The sequence below is a fragment of the Phytophthora sojae genome, assembly GCF_000149755.1.
Source record: "Phytophthora sojae unplaced genomic scaffold PHYSOscaffold_9, whole genome shotgun sequence".
NCBI classification, from domain to species: Eukaryota; Oomycota; class Peronosporomycetes; order Peronosporales; family Peronosporaceae; genus Phytophthora; species Phytophthora sojae.
Window position 1 is genome coordinate 2,608,380 of NW_009258123.1, and position 20,715 is coordinate 2,629,094.

The 20,715-nt window shown below is 57.2% G+C and overlaps 10 protein-coding genes across 10 annotated transcripts; 7 read left to right on the forward strand and 3 right to left on the reverse strand.

Moving 5' to 3' along the window:
- Nucleotides 1-13: 13 nt before the first annotated feature.
- On the forward strand, nt 14-4,445 carry PHYSODRAFT_318529 (hypothetical protein; the record flags this gene model as incomplete). Its single annotated transcript, XM_009536764.1, has 2 exons — nt 14-3,192; nt 3,272-4,445. The coding sequence occupies 2 exons, from the start codon at nt 14-16 to the stop codon at nt 4,443-4,445; spliced, it is 4,353 nt and encodes a 1,450-aa protein (XP_009535059.1).
- A 29-nt stretch (nt 4,446-4,474) lies between these two features.
- On the reverse strand, nt 4,475-6,475 carry PHYSODRAFT_256359 (hypothetical protein; the record flags this gene model as incomplete). Its single annotated transcript, XM_009536765.1, has 6 exons — nt 4,475-4,493; nt 4,582-4,888; nt 4,929-5,178; nt 5,234-5,599; nt 5,647-5,862; nt 5,909-6,475. The coding sequence occupies 6 exons, from the start codon at nt 6,473-6,475 to the stop codon at nt 4,475-4,477; spliced, it is 1,725 nt and encodes a 574-aa protein (XP_009535060.1).
- A 487-nt stretch (nt 6,476-6,962) lies between these two features.
- On the reverse strand, nt 6,963-8,830 carry PHYSODRAFT_523337 (hypothetical protein; the record flags this gene model as incomplete). Its single annotated transcript, XM_009536766.1, has 4 exons — nt 6,963-7,145; nt 7,239-8,297; nt 8,379-8,578; nt 8,656-8,830. 4 exons carry the CDS (start codon nt 8,828-8,830, stop codon nt 6,963-6,965), a joined length of 1,617 nt encoding a protein of 538 aa, XP_009535061.1.
- Nucleotides 8,831-8,979: 149 nt separating this feature from the next.
- Nucleotides 8,980-9,570, forward strand: PHYSODRAFT_338870 (hypothetical protein; the record flags this gene model as incomplete). The annotated part of the gene is made up of 2 exons (XM_009536767.1): nt 8,980-9,385; nt 9,425-9,570. 2 exons carry the CDS (start codon nt 8,980-8,982, stop codon nt 9,568-9,570), a joined length of 552 nt encoding a protein of 183 aa, XP_009535062.1.
- Nucleotides 9,571-10,731: 1,161 nt separating this feature from the next.
- On the forward strand, nt 10,732-12,060 carry PHYSODRAFT_338871 (hypothetical protein; the record flags this gene model as incomplete). The annotated part of the gene is made up of 6 exons (XM_009536768.1): nt 10,732-11,073; nt 11,134-11,278; nt 11,353-11,414; nt 11,484-11,558; nt 11,643-11,709; nt 11,774-12,060. 6 exons carry the CDS (start codon nt 10,732-10,734, stop codon nt 12,058-12,060), a joined length of 978 nt encoding a protein of 325 aa, XP_009535063.1.
- A 382-nt stretch (nt 12,061-12,442) lies between these two features.
- Nucleotides 12,443-12,967, forward strand: PHYSODRAFT_288560 (hypothetical protein; the record flags this gene model as incomplete). The annotated part of the gene is made up of 1 exon (XM_009536769.1): nt 12,443-12,967. A coding segment is annotated over exon 1 (477 nt), but the record flags the coding sequence as incomplete, so codon positions are not given.
- Nucleotides 12,968-15,615: 2,648 nt separating this feature from the next.
- On the forward strand, nt 15,616-16,476 carry PHYSODRAFT_522494 (hypothetical protein; the record flags this gene model as incomplete). The annotated part of the gene is made up of 1 exon (XM_009536770.1): nt 15,616-16,476. The coding sequence occupies one exon, from the start codon at nt 15,616-15,618 to the stop codon at nt 16,474-16,476; it is 861 nt and encodes a 286-aa protein (XP_009535065.1).
- A 74-nt stretch (nt 16,477-16,550) lies between these two features.
- PHYSODRAFT_522429 (hypothetical protein) lies at nt 16,551-17,910 on the reverse strand (the record flags this gene model as incomplete). Its single annotated transcript, XM_009536771.1, has 4 exons — nt 16,551-17,243; nt 17,306-17,550; nt 17,629-17,666; nt 17,705-17,910. 4 exons carry the CDS (start codon nt 17,908-17,910, stop codon nt 16,551-16,553), a joined length of 1,182 nt encoding a protein of 393 aa, XP_009535066.1.
- A 100-nt stretch (nt 17,911-18,010) lies between these two features.
- PHYSODRAFT_523388 (hypothetical protein) lies at nt 18,011-19,474 on the forward strand (the record flags this gene model as incomplete). Its single annotated transcript, XM_009536772.1, has 4 exons — nt 18,011-18,095; nt 18,177-18,186; nt 18,258-18,321; nt 18,407-19,474. The coding sequence occupies 4 exons, from the start codon at nt 18,011-18,013 to the stop codon at nt 19,472-19,474; spliced, it is 1,227 nt and encodes a 408-aa protein (XP_009535067.1).
- A 340-nt stretch (nt 19,475-19,814) lies between these two features.
- Nucleotides 19,815-20,648, forward strand: PHYSODRAFT_355846 (hypothetical protein). The gene is made up of 2 exons (XM_009536773.1): nt 19,815-20,214; nt 20,305-20,648. The coding sequence occupies exons 1-2, from the start codon at nt 19,846-19,848 to the stop codon at nt 20,467-20,469; spliced, it is 534 nt and encodes a 177-aa protein (XP_009535068.1). The 5' UTR covers nt 19,815-19,845; the 3' UTR covers nt 20,470-20,648.
- The last annotated feature ends 67 nt before the right edge of the window (nt 20,649-20,715 follow it).

Consider the following 20,715-nt stretch of genomic DNA (forward strand, 5'->3'; position numbering starts at 1 on the left):
AGCCGAATGCCGAATGGTGAATGACGGCGCATGGCGGTCGAAAAAGCGACCGCTGCCGGTTCCACTCCCCCTCGCCCCCGTCGCTCCTCGAGCCTCTGCCAACCAGGAAGAACCAGTCCGGACCAATGCCGCGACCAACGGAAACAGAACAAGCAGTGCCAAGGCCCATGCGAGGAATTTGGCCAAGTTACAGATGCATCTTCCGAGAGAGGTGGTCTTCTTCGACCCGCGTCAGCGCGTGTATCACTCGCACGTCAACCTCAGTGGCTGGCGCGTCACTGATGCGTCGCTGCAGCAACTGCAGACGCCTTCGATGCAGGACGGCAGCCAAACTGGGAATAATGTGGCCAAGTCTACGTTTCATACTCTCACTGTGGATGGCAGCGCCCACATTTCCGTCAAAGGCTTGCGCATTATGCTCGAGGCAACAACAGAAGGAGGTGGTGGGAGTCTTCGTGTTCTTCGGTTGTCCCAATGCCAGCTACTTTCTCGTGGAGGTGGCGAAATACTCGAGGGCAGCAGTCTGCCGCGCTCGCTCAAGGAATTGGACGTGTCGTCGTGTGAGTGGGTAGACGATCGGTTTTTGCGTACTCTGGCGCGCCATTGCTCCGTTCTCGAGCAGATCTCACTCGCTCGATGTCGTCGAGTGACGGACTACGGCGTCGCCGCCCTCGGTGAAAGTTACGCAGCGTCTCTCACGTCTCTAGACGTGAGCTTTTGCACCAAACTTACCGACACGGCGCTTCTTGCATTACTGATCGGTTCTTCGTCTGCTCAAGTGATGCCAGGAGGAGCAGCGTCGGCGTCTTCAGCGTCGGCGCGAATACGGGTATTGAATGTCGCTGGATTACCGTTGGTTGATGGTCTCACACTGCTTGGTCTGCGTGGTCCCTGTGCATCTCGCCTCGAGTCGTTGGATTTTTCAGGGTGTACTGTGCTCAGGGTTGCTGCATTGGAGCGACTGGCACGAGTGCGTGCACTAACACGTCTGACCAGGTTGGATCTATCCCGGTGCTCGCTCGTGGATGATCAGGTTCTTTCCGCTTTGGGCATGGCATGCCCCCAGCTAGCCACACTGCAGCTTGCATTCTGTTCCAGTATCACGGATGTTGGGATTCGCCGTCTCGTGGGGGAGACAGCAAGTTTATCAGCAGTGGGCACTGAAGACCAGCACGATGAAGAAGTTAATACTGGACAAACACCAACTCTAGGGGGCTACGACGATCAGGATGGCGAAGTCATCGCCGGAAGTACTGGCGAGCGTGGCTGTCTAGAGCTGACAACTCTAGATATCACGGGGTGTTTCCAGGTCACAAGTCAAGGGATCTCGGCACTTGGGGCTCGATGCCCTCAACTGCAATCCGTGACGCTTGACGGCGTGCGAAGACTTAACTCTTCCGGCGTTCGAGCGTTGATGCGAGGGTGCTGTAAGTTGCGTGCTTTGCGATGGAGCGGCATCCTCGTCCGCAGTGGTCAAGACGAAGCCGCTGTCCCGGGGGCTTGTGCTGCTTTCTTCTCGATTCCCCATCTCAGCGATGTCACAATCGCCTCGTTAACCAGCGGCTCACTGAAGACACTACACATTGGAACCACCGAGTGTGACGCGGACTCGTTGGCTGCAGCCCTGCTTCACGCCCGAAAATTATCATCATCGGTGCAGTCACTCACCGATCTTGACGTGACATCACTCGCCACAGACGCGCTTTGTGAAGCGCTAGGCTCTTGCTGTATAAATCTTCGTACACTTCGTCTCAGCCGATCCCGATATTTTTCGCCGTCAAGCTTCCTCGCTGTACTTCGAGGCTGCTCCAAGCTGCGCGTACTCGAGTTGGAGAGCTGTGAACAAATACGTGACGAAACACTGATAGCAATAAGCAGTACACCGTGCTGTCCGCACTTGGAAACACTGGTGCTTGCGAATGACTGGCAACTCACAGACTCTGGCATTGCCGCATTATTGCGTCCTGCCATCAGTTTATTCCGCCTTGATGTGCGTCACTGCCCCGAGATCTCATTACCGGTCCTAAAGGCTCTAGCAGCGGCACGAGGACACATTAGTGAAGCTACGCGTGATGGTTTAACGCCGCGACATCCGAACGTCGTAGCGTTCTTGCGTCGCGAACACAAAAGACGAGCGGCAGCGCGGAAAATTACCCGGTGGCTGCGCTGCAAACTGGACGCCCGAGTCAGTGCCAAGTCCACATTGGAGCGCGCTCTTGCATACTTCAAGCGATTGAAGATTGAGGCAGCGCGCGTCCAGCGCTGGTATCGGCACAAGTCAGCGCAGCGAAAACAACGTCGAATGATTGCCGAACTGCAACGTCTTCGGGCTGAGCAATGCAAAACGAACTGGCGGTGGGTCGAAGCGCTCTGTGTGGTAAGCCGCCGGCTCCGTGTTTTCGTACGAGCGTTTGTTGCCGCTCGACAACGCGCAGCTTTTGAAAAGGCCGAGCAACTTCGTTTGTTGCGTGAAAAGGCTGCCACCAATATTCAACGTATAGCTCGTGGATGGTTGGGACGCCGAAGAGCGGTGGAGGCACGTCACGAACGAGAGCTGCTGCTTCAGCACCGAGAGCATTCAGCCACTGACATCCAGCGTGTATTGCGAGGGCATTTATCGAGAAAAAGAACCGCAAAAGTGCGTCGTGAGTGTGATACTATGATGCAGAAGATGATGAAGTTGGCTCAAGCCTACTTTTTGGCAGTCATGCACATCCAGCGGATAGTACGAGGCTTTTTGGGCCGCCAAGATGCAAAGCGTCGAGCTGTGGCTGCCTATGAGCTGCTGCAACGGAAGATCGCTCGAGCGAAGCAAATTCAGAAAGCCTACCGAGCGCACCTGGCTCTGGTTGCGATCCGCAATATGCTTTTCCGAGGAGCTACTGCACTGCAGAAGGTATTCCGAGGCTTTCGCGGACGGCGAGAAGCGCGTGGAATTATAATTGAACGCGCGTACGCATGGCCGCCGCGTATTCTCATCTTGATGAAAAACTCCATCTTCACGCGCGAGTTGGCGATTACTTGGAAGCACAAGCGCGATGGGGGCATGGTAATTGCTGTAATTCTGCAACGAAGATACCGAGGCTTTTGTGGCCGGCGTGAAGCACGCTTGGTTCTAGCACGAAAGCGGCAACGCTGGTATTTGGAGGACACGGGGGCGAGGACAATTCAGCATTTCTTCCGCAGCATCATGTTCGTGCCTGCTTCTGATGTCATCAAACAAGGTTTGAAATCTCCATCCTTATCTCTGTTTATGATTGTGTGAACGTAGAATTCTGGTACGGCTTGCAAGGTTTGAGGCGTTACTATGTCTGCGGCGACGCAGTGCAACTAAAATTCAAGCTACATGGCGAATGTGGCTGGCTAAGGCGCTGGCAACCGCACGGCGGCTACGAAATGACCGTCGACGACAGCACGCTGCAACGATGGAGGCAATCGCTTCTCGGCAGCAGGATCGTCGGTTGTTCCTTCATCGAGGGGCGGTGCACTCGCTTGTGGTCCTCTACCGCGCGTCACTAACAGCCCGTGGGTGGCAAACGCCGACATACATCAGGATGCTTCATCGTTCAGCAACTCGGATCCAGGCGCTGGTTCGGGGTCACTTCGGTCGAATCTACGCGAATTGGTTTCGAGATGAGCTCACGCGCGCAGCAGCAATGGTACAGCGAGTGTGGCGAGGCAAACTGGGTAAGAAGATGTGGCGCGCACTGATGGAGGAGCGACAGCAGCTACGTCGAGTGCAGGGAGAAGGCGATCGAGCAGCTCTCATCGCGCAGAAGCTAACCGCACATTATGCTCTGGACGCCCTCGAGCGTGAGACGCAGCATGCTATCGTACTGCAGCGCTGGTTCCAGACGTTGAAGAACCGGCAGATTTTCCGAGAGGCTCGCGAGCTCCGAGCTCGTGAGGCGCAAGCGCGTGCAAAGGACAAAGTCACTGAATTGCTTCGTCTCTTTACTGGGAGCGTTGTGTTCCAGGCTCGAGTGTGGCGCGACTGCGCTGATCGTAAAGCAGAACTACAAGCCCTTGAAGAAGACGAGTGCGTTGCTATGGAGAAGGAGATCGAGCAGCTGAAAGACGCATGCATTGAAGCTCATGCCGGGTCTACGCAGGCCAGTAGAGAGCTAGTCGAGTTGACCAAACGCAAAAGTGAGTTCGAACGCTCTCGAACTCGAAGAAAGCGAGCCACCGAGGCAGTCAAACAGCGCATTCAGCCTTTTGCAGTGCAAGCCAAGCAGCTCACAGTCGAGAGTGCGCGCGAACTGAATGCCAACCGGCAGCTTCAGATGGAGTTGCGGCGAGTGCGCACCGAGTTACGAAAGTTCCACACGAACTTGCGTGGTCGCTTGGTAATGGAGCCGTTGTTGCTGACCGGAGATGTGGAGTCACTGCTGGCGGGGCTAACTGGTCAGGACATGTCCGATGATGAAGACGAGCAGAGCTGAGTGTATACGCACTTGTATTCATCGATCACTTACTTCATCGGCACGTGCTAGCACATACCATCAGTGGAGCTAGCACCCCATTTTTCAGAGCTTACTCTGCTCCTCGTACATTTCGTCGAAGACGCTGCCGAAGTACTTGATGAGTTCGTAGCGCTTGGGCTTGAAGGTAGGGGTCGCCAGTCCATTCTCGGGAGTGAACTGCTCCGCGTGGAGTCGCAGCTTGTGCGCGCGCTCAAACGGAAGGAGCTTTGCAGCCAGCGCCAGTTGGCGAAGGTCCTTCTGGATGACGCTGAGCAGAGCCTTGTTCCCTGGGGCACAGAGCTTCTCTAGCGAGGCTTCGCCTCCCGTGATACCTTGCTTCTCCGCCCACGCAGCGACGAACTCCGGGTCTGGCACGACGATGCCCACCACGTAGTTCTTGAACGAGTCGCCGTGCACGAATACTTGAGCAACAAACGGACTTTGGCTGTACACGCCCTCGACCCGCTCGGGCGCCCTGCGAGAGCTTGAAGATGTTTTTCTTGCGGTCGATGATCGTCAGCGTGCCGTCCGGGTTCCATTGACCGATGTCACCCGTGTGGAGCCATCCGTCGTCGTCCAGCACTTCTCGTGTCAGCTCTGGCTGCTTGTAGTAGCCCTTGAACACGTGACCGGATCTGGTCAAGATCTCACCCCGCGGGCACGGTGTGTCGCGGGTCAAGTAGTGCTTTTCCGGGACATCTTCGAGGCAAACCTGTGCGCCTGAAACGGGGATGCCCACGTGCCTGGTCATGGGCATGTCGGCCCACCACCGCAGCAGTCTCCGTGAGGCCGTATCCTTCCAGCACGGGGCAGCAGAATGCAATGGCCATGAACTCCTTCACCTCCTTCGACAGAGGAGCCAAGCCACTGAGGATGTAGCGCACACGGCCGCCTAGCACCATCTTGAGCTTGTCGAATACCAACCGATCCCAGAATGCGTGTGTGAAGTAGCCCTGTGCAAGGTAATCCTTCTTGGCAGCGTACGCCTGGTCGAACAGCAGCTTCTTCAAGCCGCCAGCGGCTGTAACGCCCTGCGTGATTTTGTCGTGGATGCGGTTGAGAAGCCGCGGTACTGACGGGAACACAGTCGGCTTGAGCTCTTGCATGTCGTCCAGCAGCTTGGTCACATCGCCCTATAGTAGCCGATGCATCCACCCTTGGCAATGATATGCGCTTGCACGTTGCGCTCGAAGCAGTGAGCCAGCGGCAAGAAGGACAAGTGCACGTCCGTCTCATACAACGGCGTGATCTCAATGGAGCACAAGATACTGGCGATCATGTTGGAGTGCGTGAGCATGACGCCCTTGGGGTCGCCCATGGTGCCTGAAGTGTAGCAGATGGCGCACAGGTCGTCAGGCAGCGGTGGGTCGGCCTCCACGGGGTTAGCGCGTCCGATCTCCATGAGTCATGAGCGACACGTTGTTGGCTCTGGCCAGACTCACGTCCTCGCCGTCGATCTTGTCCTCGAACTGCACGACGGTCTCCACACTGGGGCAGTCCTTGACACAGGCCATGAGCGTCTTGACCTGCTCCTTGGCGCAGAAGACCACCCTCATCTCCGTGTGGTTGGTGATGTAGGGCACCGCTTTGGGGCCCAGCGTGTCGTAGAGCGGCACGAGCGTGTACGTCATGCCGCTGGTGCTGTGCTCCACCACCGACCACTCGTAGCGGTTCTTGCTGAAGACGCCCACGAGCGCCCCGCGCTGCAGTCCGAGCTCGCGACTCATGCCGGCCGAGCAGTTCTCGACCGCCTCGAGGAACTCGCTGAGCGTGACCCACTCGTAGCCCCCCACTTCGCCCGTCTCGGGGTCCACTCGGCGAGTGCCGAAGAGCTGGTGCGAGCCATCGGGGTCGATCTCCAGGCGGCTCAGCAGATTCGTGTACAGCGTGAAGCTCGGATCGAAGCCCGAGCGCAGCGTGGACTCGTGCACGGGGCCCCGCGTGGCGGTGGCAGTGCCCGGGACGATGTGCGAGTGGATCAGAGTCGGCTCGGTAGATTCGGCTGTCATGGCTGCAGGTGGGGACTCGGGCAGTGGAAAGAGCTCTCGCGGCGACGCGGGCGATTGAAGACTGGCGTGGTCGCGTCAAGGTCCTCGCAAGGGATCGCTCCCTGCATTGACGGGGCCGGATGCGCTGACACGCATGACGCATGTCATCAGTCGACTTCAGAATTGCGTCCTTCTGGCGTAACGTGTGCCGGTTTTGTGGTACACTATTATCTTTTTTGAAGTGCTGGTAGATCAATTCTTCAATCAAGCTTTTTTTTCACGAAGAATAATGAGAGTTCTTAATCCTAAGGAAATCCTATGCTTCTGTAAAAAAAAAATCGACGAGTCGAACTGCAACTTTGAAGCTCTACCTACACGTATAAAGTGCGACCACATCGTCACGAAAGTATGAAATGCCTTGTCGGCGTGCGCTACTACGTCCACGTCGAGACGGCTTGGTACGTGGCGAAGACCATCGTGCAGAGGCCAATGACGATCACGATGCCGTTCAGAATGTGGCCGCTGTCGACAAGTCTGAAAAATATCGATTGCGTGTCAGTGATGCGAGCGTGAATTTAGACAGCACCACAGTGGTGCCACCACCTACATACCTTGAGTGGAAAATGCAGGGGTATATGAATGCGAGTGGCACAGAGCAGAATCCGCCAATGATGGAGACGAAGTTATCCAGCTGCATCCCAGCAGCAAACGAATTAGTTTCGTTATCAAGAAAGAAAAGGGAGAAAACGCTGCGTACCTCATCCTTGCCGAAATACCCGATGACCGCTGTAAGACATACAAGTGCAAAGCGGAAAGCGTTCTTTTTCCATCTCCAGAAGCCCTTGACACGCTGGTACGGAAACAGGTTGCTCTCAAGGATGTTTATCACCGGGTACAACATCAACGGGTACGACAGCACCAAAGCCAGCGAGTACGTAAGCTGTACGGCCATAGTACCGGTGCTCTCGCTTGAGCTGGGCAGGTTCAGCGTCACCACCGATTGTGTGTTCTGTCCAAAGGCTGCGTACACAGTACCGGCAAACAGCGTGCAAATTCCGAGAATACAGGCAACGCACCACGACAAAATGGTCGGGAACTTGTGCTTGATCTCGTCGTCCATTGAATCGTAGGTAGGAAGCACCAGACCGATTCCTTCAAAGCAGTAGACTGCAACACCGAGGAACATCGCCCAGTTTTGAGAGTTGAAATACTCCCACGTCGCTTCCCCTGGAGCCGCACTCTCGAGGGTTTCCACGGTGTAAGTGAGAATGTAGACCAGTCCGAACACGATCAGCACGTCGGCAAATAAACTTGTGAGCGCAAAGTACTCCAGCCGACGCACCCACGCTAGTGGGGTGTACAGCGGGATTTGCAGCAAAATGAGAGTCCACGATGACGTCGTGATAGAGCTCCGCAGGTTAAACGCGTGCAGTAAAACTTCACCGATGTTTTTCTCCACGAAAATGAGATACGAGCAGCAGAAGCCAATTTGAGAAAGCACCAGCGACGTGTTCACTGCCCGGCGACCCATAGCACCGAACGCTTTCTCCCCCACGACACCATACGACACGTTGTGGTGGTTGTGAGAGCGAGGCACTACGCTCGAGCACTCGACCAAACGCAGCATGCAGAACGTTGACAGCGCTGCCGACACACAAAGTCCAGCGACTGAGAACAGCATGCCTCCGTTCTGGAATCCCTTGGGCAGGAACAGGATGCCGCTGCCGATGAACGACTTGACAATGGTGAAAACCGTCTTCTTGACGGACGCTCCTCTTGTCGATGTCTCACTCTTGGCTGTCTGGAAAGTGTCGTGGCTGCTAAACAACGGAATCAGCTCTTCCTGCAGCGAGCAACGTGCAAAATCAAGCGGTCAGACCAACAAAGACTCTAGCATAAGCCATTCACACGAACAGGCACCCACATTTTCGCTGTACTCGTCGCCCAGATGCAGTGTGTCGTTGGCGAAGCCTCGGTAGGTATACTGCAGCAAGCTGTCGGGTCCGATGGACGTCAGGAACGATTTCTGCGCGTAAATTGGCACCACAGTTTCGCCGGCGGGTAACTTGGCCATGACGTGGTCACGGCGGAAGCCTCCAGGCTGCGCAATGTCCGACGCCTTGCCTGTCGTCCATACAAGCATCAACACCATATAAGCACCCTCCTCCCCTTCAATCCAGCACAGCAGCAGACTAACGTACCGACATCTTTGTAGAGCACCTCGCTCACGTCCGGCAGCGACTTGGTGCGCACCAAGCCGTCCTGGGAGCCCTTGAGCATGGCGCTGTAGATCTCGCGCGTCATGTCGGACCCCTCCTCCGAGATGTCGTGCACGTGCGCGGGCGTGCGCAGGTCGCTGTCCTTGGGCGAGAACATGGTGCGTGCAGCAGCGCAATGGCAAGTGTGCTGTACCGGCGCTGCTTGCCTCTTGGCTGGCGCCTTGAAGTGCATGGCGACCCAACCAAAGCCGCCGCCGAAACTGATCTCGTGCCCCTTGGGCGGCCGTTATGCGAACGTCAAACTCCATGCTTGCGTCCAGCATTGTAGGTGCTCAAAGCGTCTCGAGCGAGAAGCAAGTCCAGCAACGAGGCCAAGAACAGCTCGACGCAGTGCGCGAGGAGCAGGATCGAGTGAGAGAGTCTACTTTCGACTGGGCTGTGCTACTGGACGTACTGAGCCATTTGGTCGTGCACTCGCTGCTGGGCTCGTTCCATGCGTTCGCCCCGCTCTCACAGCGCCTGAGCGCGGAGACGCAGCAGAGCATGGACGCCATCTTCGGTGACCAGTATCGCGCGGTGCTACAGCGCGGGGAACTCCTGGAGATCGATGAGGCGGCGCTGCAGCCCAACTCGCGCTTTCGGTCCTGGGCTGCGATGGTCGAGTGGAGCAACGTTCGTCCCATTGAGAACACGCGGCAAGACGTCCGCCAGCGTCTCAACCGTGCTGACTGGGGCGTTGATCCTTAACGAGCCCGGATGAAAACTGTGAGCGCGCGTTTGAAGACATCGCGCGTGACGCGTCCACAGGAGCGCGCCCTCGAGCAGGAGAAGTCCCAGCTAAAGAACGAGCTGGAGCTGCTCGAGGGCGAGGATGCGTTGCTCATCAGAAACCTGTGATTTCGGCGAATTTAACTCTTCAATAAGAGAAGCATCTAGCTTGGGTAATGCCGCTGTATGAAGCGCTAAATGTATGTAGATCTCGAGCGATTTATCCTCAAAGTTGGCGTTGCCTGGCGCCTCTGCGATGTTTCTTACCGTTATTTATGCAGCATATAAAAAGCTATATGTCTTTGTGTGACCTTCAGGTTGGGATGAAAGATCCCGAATTACTAGCGATAAGATGACTGACAAATAGTAAGGGGGCTACGCTCCATGTCCTCGTTGCCGAACGGGGCAAGAAAAGGAGAAACCACTTTGGCATTACTCCTTTGATGGACATATTAGTAGATATGCAAAGTTTCAGCATTCCTAGACTCGCCAGGAAAAACCGAATTTATTCTTTTCCCGAGATCCCGTACATTATTGTTGAAGAGACGTGCCAGTTAGTATTTGGGATTTAAAAACCTCAAATACTCCCGTAAAAAACAGAAGACTTTATACTACGGAATTGCAAATGATTAGCTTTTGGCGTCGCAGCGCAACGAAGAGAACGCTTTCTAAATGCTGAAAGCGCTCGAATAATGGTCCAACACAGGGACGGTAGGAACCGTCTACTGGGTTCATTTGCCTTATTTTGTGTCAGGTATCTTTGTAAGCTTGAGCTGCCAGGACAGGGTGGGGAAATCAAGGGTGGGGGTGGACTTTTGAGGTTGCAAATTGACTAAGAGAATGTTTGCTACGGCCCATTGTTGCTTGGATCAGGAGACCTTTGCTACGGGTTATTGTTGTTAGATCACGGCAATCTTTGCGTATCAGGTCTCTTTTTTAGTAGATGTAAGGAAAACATATTCAATCAGCGGAACTGTCAACGGTAAGTAAACGTGGGCGCTTTTCAATATTGAGGTTGTTCCGCATAGCCAACGAACATCACGACAGCACTGACTGTGATGCACCTTAATGTTACTACTTGGGATTCTTATGATGACATTGAAGCACCAGTATCAACATCGGAAATAAGTGGGTGAATCATTTGACTTGAGTAAAGTATGCGTCCCATAACTCCCATATTCAAATCCAGAATTCTCCCTTGATAAGCGACTTTACGGGGCCCTTTAAGGAGGGCTGCCTCCGGGTGAAGACTGTAACACCGCGAACGTCAAACTCTTCGAACCTCTTGAGATGCTGCTGCCCGACTGCCGCGACGTGTTCGCCGAGGAGCACTCGCTGCTGGTGTGCGCGCGCAGCCTGAGCTTCGGCACCTTCTGCCTGGCCACGCTGGTCGCGACCGTGTACGCGTTCCAGCGCATCCTGCCCATTTTCCTGAGCGCGCAGTGGTACCTGACCAACCTGAGCCAGTTGGCGCTCACGGGGCTGCAGATGGCGCTGCTGGTCTACGAGTGCTTCGTGCTCAACAGCCCCAAGATCCTCGTGCTGGCCAAGTACTTCCGCTGCATGCAGATCGCCATCTCCTGCGTGCTCTACGGCAAGTCCGCGGGGGAGCTCGTGAACCGCACCAAGCTGGTACGTGTGGGGGAAGGGGGGGGGGGTACTGGGGTGCGAGTGCTCACCTTTCTTTCACAGTTCTACAGCATGTTGATGCCGGTTGTGGCGCTCACCACAGTCGCCATGACAGCGGACGCGCTGCTGGTAGTTGGAGCCTACGACAAGATCGACTGCCACCACATCACGTGGATGGCCATGTCAGCTACAGGCGTGATTCTCACAGGTACGCGCGTCAGTCAGTGGATGGAGCCCTTCGCTTGAGAGAGTGTTCGCATTAACCATCGTCTCCGTTGGCAGCCGGCTTTGCCATCCCTGGTCGAATAGTCCTCGAGGAGATCAATTCAACGGCGAGGAAACAGGTACGAGACGCCGCTTGGATTATTGGACGGTGGTGTGTTGCAGCACGTGTTGACCTTTCACTGTCCCAGCGTAAGAAATTCCAGGACTCCGCCGAGCTGACGGAGCTGGAGCAGTCGCACCACCAGCTCTGGGTTCTCCTGATCGTAAGTGCTCCGCCGCTGCTCTTCTTGGGTTTTGGAAGCTAACATATCTTGCGCGTGTTTATCTCCATCGCTGGCTTCCGCGAGCAGTGCAACCTTGTGAGTACAGGTCTGCAGCTCGGCGTCGACGCGTATCTCTCCTTTAGCGTCGGTGGTAAGGATCGCTGCTGGTACTTGAAGCCATTGTGTCCACTGCGTGTACTAATGGAGATTGACAGGCGACAAGCGCGAGTGCGACAGCATGTTCTTCGACGAGAACGGCGGGCTGATCGAGCAGTCGGTTCGCTTGGCGATCTCCATTGGGACGTACTTGGTGCCCAACTGGGGTGCGCTCTACGTGTTCTACGTGCTGCCGCGTTTCCAGTTCTCCACGGTCTTGGACGTCCCTGGCCTCGTGATGGACGACGAGCACGAGGAAGCATTGTATGAGCTGCTTCCTGCTGACGAGTACGTGTCGCCACGTCCTAGTAGCGGCAGCAGCCGAGGCAGTAGGCGGTTCTACTGATGGGCACTACATGTATGCCGATCATTGATCGGTCGGCGACGGCTAGCCGGTAAAGAGCTTCTGGGGATGCAAGTGTACCGCTGGACAAGTTGGTCCGCAGCAGCTCCATCCTGTGAGCGCTTGGCCCAAGTGACGTCGAAGCGACATCACGCCAGCATTTTTTCGCGTGTCGAGTCAACGCTCAATGGACGCAGTGCCGCCTTGTGTAGGTTGGGTGCGTTGAGCACCCACAATGTACCTACTCGGTGCTGCGGGTCTGGGCTCGTGCTCATTCTCCAAAAAGCCACCAATGGCGCACTGGAGGCGCCTCAAGCAACGCATCACGGCCGCACTGGGTGAGGTGCGGTTACTCACCTTCATCGTCCTCGACGACGACCGTGCCTGTCTTCGCGTGCGCTGTTGGCTCGGACGTGCGAAGGAGCCCGTGATCATGCGCACTTTCAGCCTCCTGAGCCACGCCGACATCGCAGCCACCCTCCCGACGCTGCAGGAGTGCATCCAGCAGCTGGGGCAGTTTGTGCAGAACGAGCATGAGCAGTTCCTCGCCGTCCGTGCCCTGGAGCGTCTCGAGCGAGAAGAACGCCGGCAGCAAGTCCAGCAACGAGGCCAAGAACAGCTCGACGCAGTGCGCGAGGAGCAGGATCGAGTGAGAGAGTCTACTTTCGACTGGGCTGTGCTACTGGACGTACTGAGCCATTTGGTCGTGCACTCGCTGCTGGGCTCGTTCCATGCGTTCGCCCCGCTCTCACAGCGCCTGAGCGCGGAGACGCAGCAGAGCATGGACGCCATCTTCGGTGACCAGTATCGCGCGGTGCTACAGCGCGGGGAACTCCTGGAGATCGATGAGGCGGCGCTGCAGCCCAACTCGCGCTTTCGGTCCTGGGCTGCGATGGTCGAGTGGAGCAACGTTCGTCCCATTGAGAACACGCGGCAAGACGTCCGCCAGCGTCTCAACCGTGCTGACTGGGGCGTTGATCCTTAACGAGCCCGGATGAAAACTGTGAGCGCGCGTTTGAAGACATCGCGCGTGACGCGTCCACAGGAGCGCGCCCTCGAGCAGGAGAAGTCCCAGCTAAAGAACGAGCTGGAGCTGCTCGAGGGCGAGGATGCGTTGCTCATCAGGCGCGTCCGCCAGTATCGACTGAAGCCGACGCCTGAGCAGGCCCGGCAGCTCAAGAAAACAATGGACGCGTGCCGGTACACGCACAACAAGTGCGTCGAGTACCGGCGCAAGGGTGGTGATGGAGGCAAGAACATGCTCCAGAAGTTCTTCGTGGCGCGGCCCAGGCTGCGCCAAGTCCCGCTGGAGTACCCGGAAGACATGGGGCCGGCCCCCGAGTGGGTGCTGGAGACACCCGCCTCAGCACGCTGTCAGAAACTTTGTGTCCGCCACCAGCGCGGCCTTCACGAACCTGGCGCGCGGCCACATCACCCACTTCAACATGCACTTCAAGTCCAGACGGGAGAGCAACTACTTCACGATATGCGCGGACGCGCAGAAGACTCACCTCAACTCAGCACGACACGCGGCACTTTGGTCCAGCGCCACTTCCCCGGGACCGCAAGCCTAAGAAGGTGGATCAGTACCTAACGATCCCCTCCGTACCCAACATCCTCATCAGAGCGGACGAGGGCACGGAGGTCGAGGGCGAGGTGCGCGTCGTGTACGCACACGGATACTGGTACGCCCAGATGCCGCACGTGGTCGCTCCACAGCCCGTGGAGGACAAAGGGCGCTGCACGCGGGGGACCCGGGTCTGAAGGGGTTCCTGACCACGATGGACCTGCAGGGCAACATCGCCCACCTTGGCCGCGCCAACTGGGAGCGACTGTTGAAGCTGAAGGACCGCCAGCGAGCGGCCCAACGCCGAATGAGCAGGTTCGTGGCGAACAAGAAGTACCGCAAGCGCCACCACCTCGGCCGCCACACAGGCCGAGAGTGGAAGCAGTTCGTGGCAGCTCGCCGCGAGTTCTACACCGTGACGGCCAAGCTGGGCAACTACGTGAAGGACCTTCATTACAAGGCAGCTTCACACCTGTGCCACAACACGGACGTGATACTGCTGCCCAAATTCTCGACTTCGTCCATGTTGCGCCCAAGTGCCCCGTGGACGCACGCGTTCAACGACCAGATGAACACGCTGGCCCACTACCAGTTCCGGCAGAAACTGCTGGCGAAGTGCGAGGTGGTGGGCAAGGCCATGGTGCTGTGCTCTGAGATGTACTCGAGCCGCACCTGTGGTCGCTGCTGCCGCCTCCACCTCACACTGCGCAACGAAGATGTATTCCGGTGCCCCCGCTGCGGCTTCCTGGCTGGACGAGACGAGAACGCGGCCTGTAACATTCTGCGGCTTTCTCTCGGTTTACGCAGTGAATGGTGTAGTGCAGTTGTAGTTGGTAGTGTAGTTCTCGGGTTACAGCGAGCATGCATCCGAAGCGCTAGGCTTGGCGGGGTGAGTCACCTCCGGGTGAAGACGTGTAACACTGTAGCACATGGTGTTGACACTCATCACGCCAGCATTTTTTTTCGTGTCGAGTCAATGCTCAATGGACGCAGTGCCGGCGCCCTTTTCGCTGTCTGCTACACTGGACGCCGCCGCTGTCGAGCGCTTGATGCCCTGACGCCTTGCCTGCGCTCACCTCGGACGGACGGCGCGCGACCACAAGCTAGTGCCGATCCTTGCGAGCGCAGGCTCGTATCAACGCGCCATGTTGAAGCTGGCGCCGCGCCCCTGTCGAATGCGATCATACTGGAGCCAAGTGCTCGACAAACTCGCACTCTCAGAATAGCCGCCGAGGTCGCACACGCCACAACTCCGTCAACTCCCCGACCTGTCCGGCATGAGCCACGACTCCGCCCGCCTGCTGGGCCCCGCGCCGCCCGCCAAGTCGCCCATGGACCTGTCGGCGCACGACGTGGCCATGGTGCGTCTCGGCCGCGGCTCGACGTTCCAGCGGTCGCACAGCAAGCCCGAGCACCCGACGTCGCAGATGGGGGCGGCCGCCGTGGACGCCGAGAACCAGCGCGCCAAGCGCCACAACGGCAAGACGCTTCTCTTCCTGCGCAAGTTCAGCGTGCTGGAGGAGGACGTCGTCATCTGCAACCGCGTGCGCTGCGGCGTGGACCCGTCCTGGTTCCAGCACCGGAACGCCGGCGACCACCGGTACCTGCGCGCGCTGAGCTTCGAGGAGGCCAGGCTGGCGGCTACGCGTCGTCGCCGCTCGGTCTCCATGGCCGCGGCTTGCATCAAGAAGACACAAAGCATGCGCATCGACCCGAGCGACCTGGAGGACGTCGAGGAGCTGGTTGCGGACGCGGCTGCCTCGAAGACCGACTCAGGAGGTAGCAACACGAGCACGGAGCGCAGCTCGTTCAACTCCGCCGTAGCTAGTGCTTCTTCATCTTCTTCTTCATTTAGTGGAGGCGCCACCTCAGAGATGTCATTGAAAACGGGAGGGCTGATGCGCAGTGGCTCGTCACGGACGAGCGTGGCGAGCCCTCGCATGCGGACGGTGTCCGAGAGCTCGGCGCTGCTGACCCCGCGAGAGAAGGCAATGCACGGCCGCTACCTCATCCGGGAGTCCTTTGCCGCTGGAGCGTATGGCAAAGTGTGCTCAGGTCAGGACAAGTCGTCCATGGAGGAGGTCGCGGTGAAGATCGTCCCCAAGTACATCCTGATCTCCCGCGAGGAGAAGCAGTCGGTGATCCGTGAGCAGGTTATCCACAAGGGGCTGGACCACCCGCACATCGTCAAGCTGCTGGACGTATATGAAGACGACGGCGCGCACTACTTCATTCTGGAGCGCGCCGACAGCGGCTCACTGAATTCGATGATCACCGGCGCCGGGATCGAAGAGAACAAGTGTCGTGAGTTCTTCCACCAACTGCTGCTTGCGCTCGAGTACCTGCACGGCAACAACATTGTGCACCACGACATTAAGCCGCACAATGTTCTGCTGGATGACGAGGGAACGACCGTCAAGCTGTGCGACTTCGGAGCCTCCCGTGCCTTCGACGCTCACCAGACGTCGTTGCCCTTCGCTGGCATCTTCGGAACGGTGGGCTACATCGCGCCTGAGCTGCTCGATGGCAAGCCGTCCTACGGTCCTGGTATTGACATGTTCAGTGCCGGCATTTTGCTGTTTGAGATGGTCTTCGGCTACGGACCGTTCTACCCGCCAAGTGCTTGCACGCACCAGGAGTTGGAGTTCCCCAACAGGTCGAAGGCGTCGCCGCAGGTGAAGCAGCTCTTAAGCAGATTGCTGGAGAAGGACCCAGCCAAGCGGATCACGGCAGGCCAGGCCCTGGGTCATCCGTGGATCACTCTCAATGCTGGCGGTCGCTCAGCTCCATCGTCTCCAGTGACCACATTTGCCGGTAAGCCTCCGCCTGCTCCAATCTGTGTGCGTCGGTAGATCGGCACTACGGTGTATTTTGTACTTTGCCTTATCCTCATAAAACGCGTAATAGCACGTCATGTACAAGCACGTTACGAACGCAGTTCTTCTCTAGCTATGAGGAATCCATCAACACCAGAGCCATATGCGGTGCCGATGCTGTAGCCAGCGATGATGATAACGGCTGCTACAACTGAGATCAAGTTGCCGATCAGTCCGCATATCGTGGCAGCGCCGATCAATACGAGCCAAAACGCCACCAGGGCGGTCAACACAGCTCCCTGCTCCTCCTGGAAAAGAGGCTTCGCTCCATCCGGGAGTTTCCCGTTCGACTCGTAGAATGCCTTCAGCATTGACTCCTTGCGCTCGAACCGTTGCTCCATCCACGTTGCAAGCTCGCTCTCGCTTTTGTCGCGCAGCGCCGAAATGTCCACTCGTTCGATGTAGAAGTGGATCATTCTCGGCACACGACCGCTCAGCAACGATGCCTCCGATGGGCGCTCGTTCGCGGCGTAGTCCACGTAGAACATCGTGACATCGTATACAGCCGTAAGCTGTGAGCGCAGCAGCGGGAAGATGAATGTCCAGCCAGTCGTACGCGGGTACAATGAGTACTGACGCGGCAGCAAACCGTTCTTCTTCGCAAAGGCGGCGCTCTTCTCCAGGTTGCTTTCACTGAGGTCCGTTCCTTCCGGGAACAGGAGGTATGAGGCCTCCGGTTCTGCGGATGATAGGAACGGCAGCAACTTGCGGAGGTTCACCTGGTCATCAGCCCAGCGGCGTTGCTGTGTAATATTAAAAATGGTTAGTGTAAGGCGTACTTTGGTACCGTAGCAAGCTATCGTACCAGAAAAATGAAGATGAAGTGCTGCATCGCCCAACCGAAGATGGGGATTTTCCGCAGCGGAGCCTTGAGGACGATCCGCAATTGATGCAGCGTGCGAGTCCGCCACGCCACGCTCCACAGCAGCATCCAGTCGATGCGCGTGCGGTGGTTCGACAGCCACAGCGCTCGATCTTGCGGCATTTCGTTCTCGTGCTTCTTGGTCTCAGCGTCGCCGTACACGCGGACCTGGATGCCGAACAGTTTCTCTAGTATATCCCCAACAGAACTCACGGTGAGCGTCTAGCAGCGGCAACTTCAACGCACGATCTTCCACTTCAACGTACCAAGCAGCAGCACCACTTGGCCCATCCACGCCCATTGTCTGCACACATAAAGAGCAGCAGCAATACATCCACGCACATGTCAGTGTCATAACGGACGCTGTGCGTATTCCTGTCGACGCACATGAAGCGAGTGACGCGGCGGTAGAAGCGCTTGGTCTGCAGACCCGCCGGTAGAGGCAACGCCGCCAGTAGGAAGGTCGGGGTCAGGACCCAGGCCAGGGCCGTCCAGCCCGTGACCACAAGCGACGCCAAGAACACGGCCCCACCAAGAGCGATGCGCATGGTCTCCGACCTTTTATTTATGAATCAGCCAATCAGCGGGCGCGGATGTGGACCACGCAGCCTCGCTTGAAACTTGAAGAGAAGGAATCTGCAGAGAAAGATGACGACGAGGGCGGAGGCGGAGCGCGACGTGAAGCTCCTCGTGAGCTTAGTGGCCATGGTCTTCGTGGGCCTCGGCAACAAGAGTGCGCGCTTCTCCTCACTCTGCGCACGGGAGAATTGGGAGTAAACTGACGCATTGTTTCTCCCTCGTTTGCTACATACAGTCTTCCAGAAGTGCGTTCTTGAGGCTGTGGCTGCTTAGTTCGTGCCTGGGGTCTAATGATTTATTCTCTCCATGCCGGCAGACTGCAGACCATCCCCATGCACAACTACCCGACGTTCCTGAACCTGCTCACCACGTTCGTCTACGTGCGTACTGCGTGCGCCCCTTGGCGTTGGGTCTTTCGAGTGCGTGCAATGGCTTTTACTGATCTCTTGATGCAACTGCCTGCAGATTCCTATCAGCTTCGCGTACATCCTGCCGATGATCAAGTACGGAAGTGCCATCACGTGGGACCAGCGTAGCATTCCAAAGCGCAAGTTCGCGGTCATGGGAGGACTCGACTCCATTGCCGGAATCCTGCAGGTGTTTGCAGCCACGTACCTGGGAGGATCCCTTATCATCTTGCTGGGCCAGGCTGCGATCCCCATTTCGATGCTGATCTCCAGTCTGCTGCTCAAGGCCAAGTACTCTGGCTACCAGTATGTTGGCGCAGTGGTCGTTTCACTGGGTCTGCTCATCGTGCTCGGGTCTGGTGCCTCTAGCAGCAGCAGTGGCACCAATCCGCACCTCGTCGTGCTGTGGTCTGTTGTTATGATAGTCAGCTGCGTCCCTATTTGCCTGTCCAGCGTGTTCAAGGAGAAGACGCTGGGCGAGGCGGAGCTAGATGCAGTCTACCTGAACGGCTGGATCGCTGTCTTCCAGTTCCTGTTTGCAATCCCGCTGACGTTTCCCGCGGCAATGGTTGGCGATCACCCAGTTACACCCAGAGAACTCCCAGAAAATCTGTACGACGGCTTGATGTGCTACCTGGGGCAGAACACCATCACTGAGGGTGGACACAAAGACGACTGCGAGAAGGCCACCATTTACGTGACGGCGTATCTGCTGTTCAATGTGGCATACAACCTGCTGATTATCCTGATTCTCAAGTTCGGCAGCGCTAACATCCTCTGGCTGGCAAGTGACGCTGAAGGGGATTGTTTCAGGTATTTTTTTAACCGTTGTGTTTTGTGTTGTGTTTTGTTCCAGGCCATGACAATTATGGTTCCGCTCGGCAACGTCGCTTTCACGTTCCCATTCATGCCGCAGCACCAGCCACTGCACGCGAAGGATATCGCGGGTTTGTTGTTCATCATGTCGGGGCTCTTCGTGTACCGGTTCCTGGAGGAGCTCATGGACTCGTGGAACAAGCGGAAGCCCGTCTACCCGGACGAGAAGGGCCCGGCGGTTGACGAACTCAAGCGTGCGCTCATCAGCAGCGACAGCGACACCAGCGACGACCTGGAGCGAGACGTGTAGAGGTTGAGGACAGTTCCCTCTAGCCGCTAGCTCTACAAACCTGTCCGCGTCACCGAGATGGACTTTGTCAGCCTATGGGCGAGTGCTGCCGACAATATCAATGAGTGAAGTTATTCAATCCTCCTACAACTAACGATAGATCGCTAGTTATCATGGGAAGTATACTAGATACTAATACCATATATGTTGTACGCGAAAACTAGCTGTAAGTGGCACGAGGGTACTGTAAACAAAGGCATATATCGCCAAGGCGTAAATCAAAACGTAATCACTCAGGCTTAGGGTATGGTGTGCACCACACAGTGCACCGGATGGCCATCGAGCTCTATTGACCGCAGAACCCGGGGAGCTCCTGAGGCACATCGCTGACCATGCTGGCCGCCGTCACCAAGAGCTTCGTGCGCGCCGCGGGCGCCGCCTCGACCCGTCGCGCGCCTCTGCTGAGCGCGCAGGTGTCTCTCTTCTCCACAGAGGCGGCCACGCCCGCGCCCGCGGCCGAGCAGCCCAAGCGCACCAAGCTCAAGATCCCCACCAAGCGCGCGGCGTCGCTGCTGCAGCAGCTGGAGGCGGAGGCTGTGGCCAAGGCCGCGGAGGGCAAGGACATTGACAACTTCAAGCCCGGCGACTCGGTGGAGGTGCAGTACCTGCTGAGCCGCACCGGCAGCCGCGTGCAGCGCGTCAAGGGCGTCGTGCTGGCGCGGCGAAACCGCGGCACGGGCAGCTCCTTCGTCATCCGCAACGTGAGTGGAGTGTGCGCGCGGGAGGTCCTGGCAAGTTTTTGCAGTAGACTGACTGGTTATTTGTGTTGTTGTTGTTGTTGTTTGGTGCAGCACATTGGCGGCTACGGTTACGAGCAGAAGATCTTCCTGCACTCGCCGCTGCTGCAGAGCGTCAAGGTGCTGCAGGAGGCGTTCATCCACAAAGGCAAGAAGCGCGTGCGTCGCGCAAAGCTCTTCTATCTGCGTGAGAAGGCGCCCAGCTTCACTACTGTCTAGGCGCTGCGGCTACGTCAGACTCGTCGGAACTGGCAACGTCGTGGCCATCGCAGCAGCGCTCTGTCTAGCGAGCGAAGCTGCGTGGATGTAGGAAAAGCAGCGCGAGTAGGAAAGGGGTCGGCAGCGTTAACACTAGAGAAGAAAAACGATTCACAGACCGCACAAGCTGCGCACAGGAACAGGTTCGTCTGTTATCGGCAAGGATGGAGGTTCTAGCCAAATCGCTGCGATTCGGGGCGGCGACTT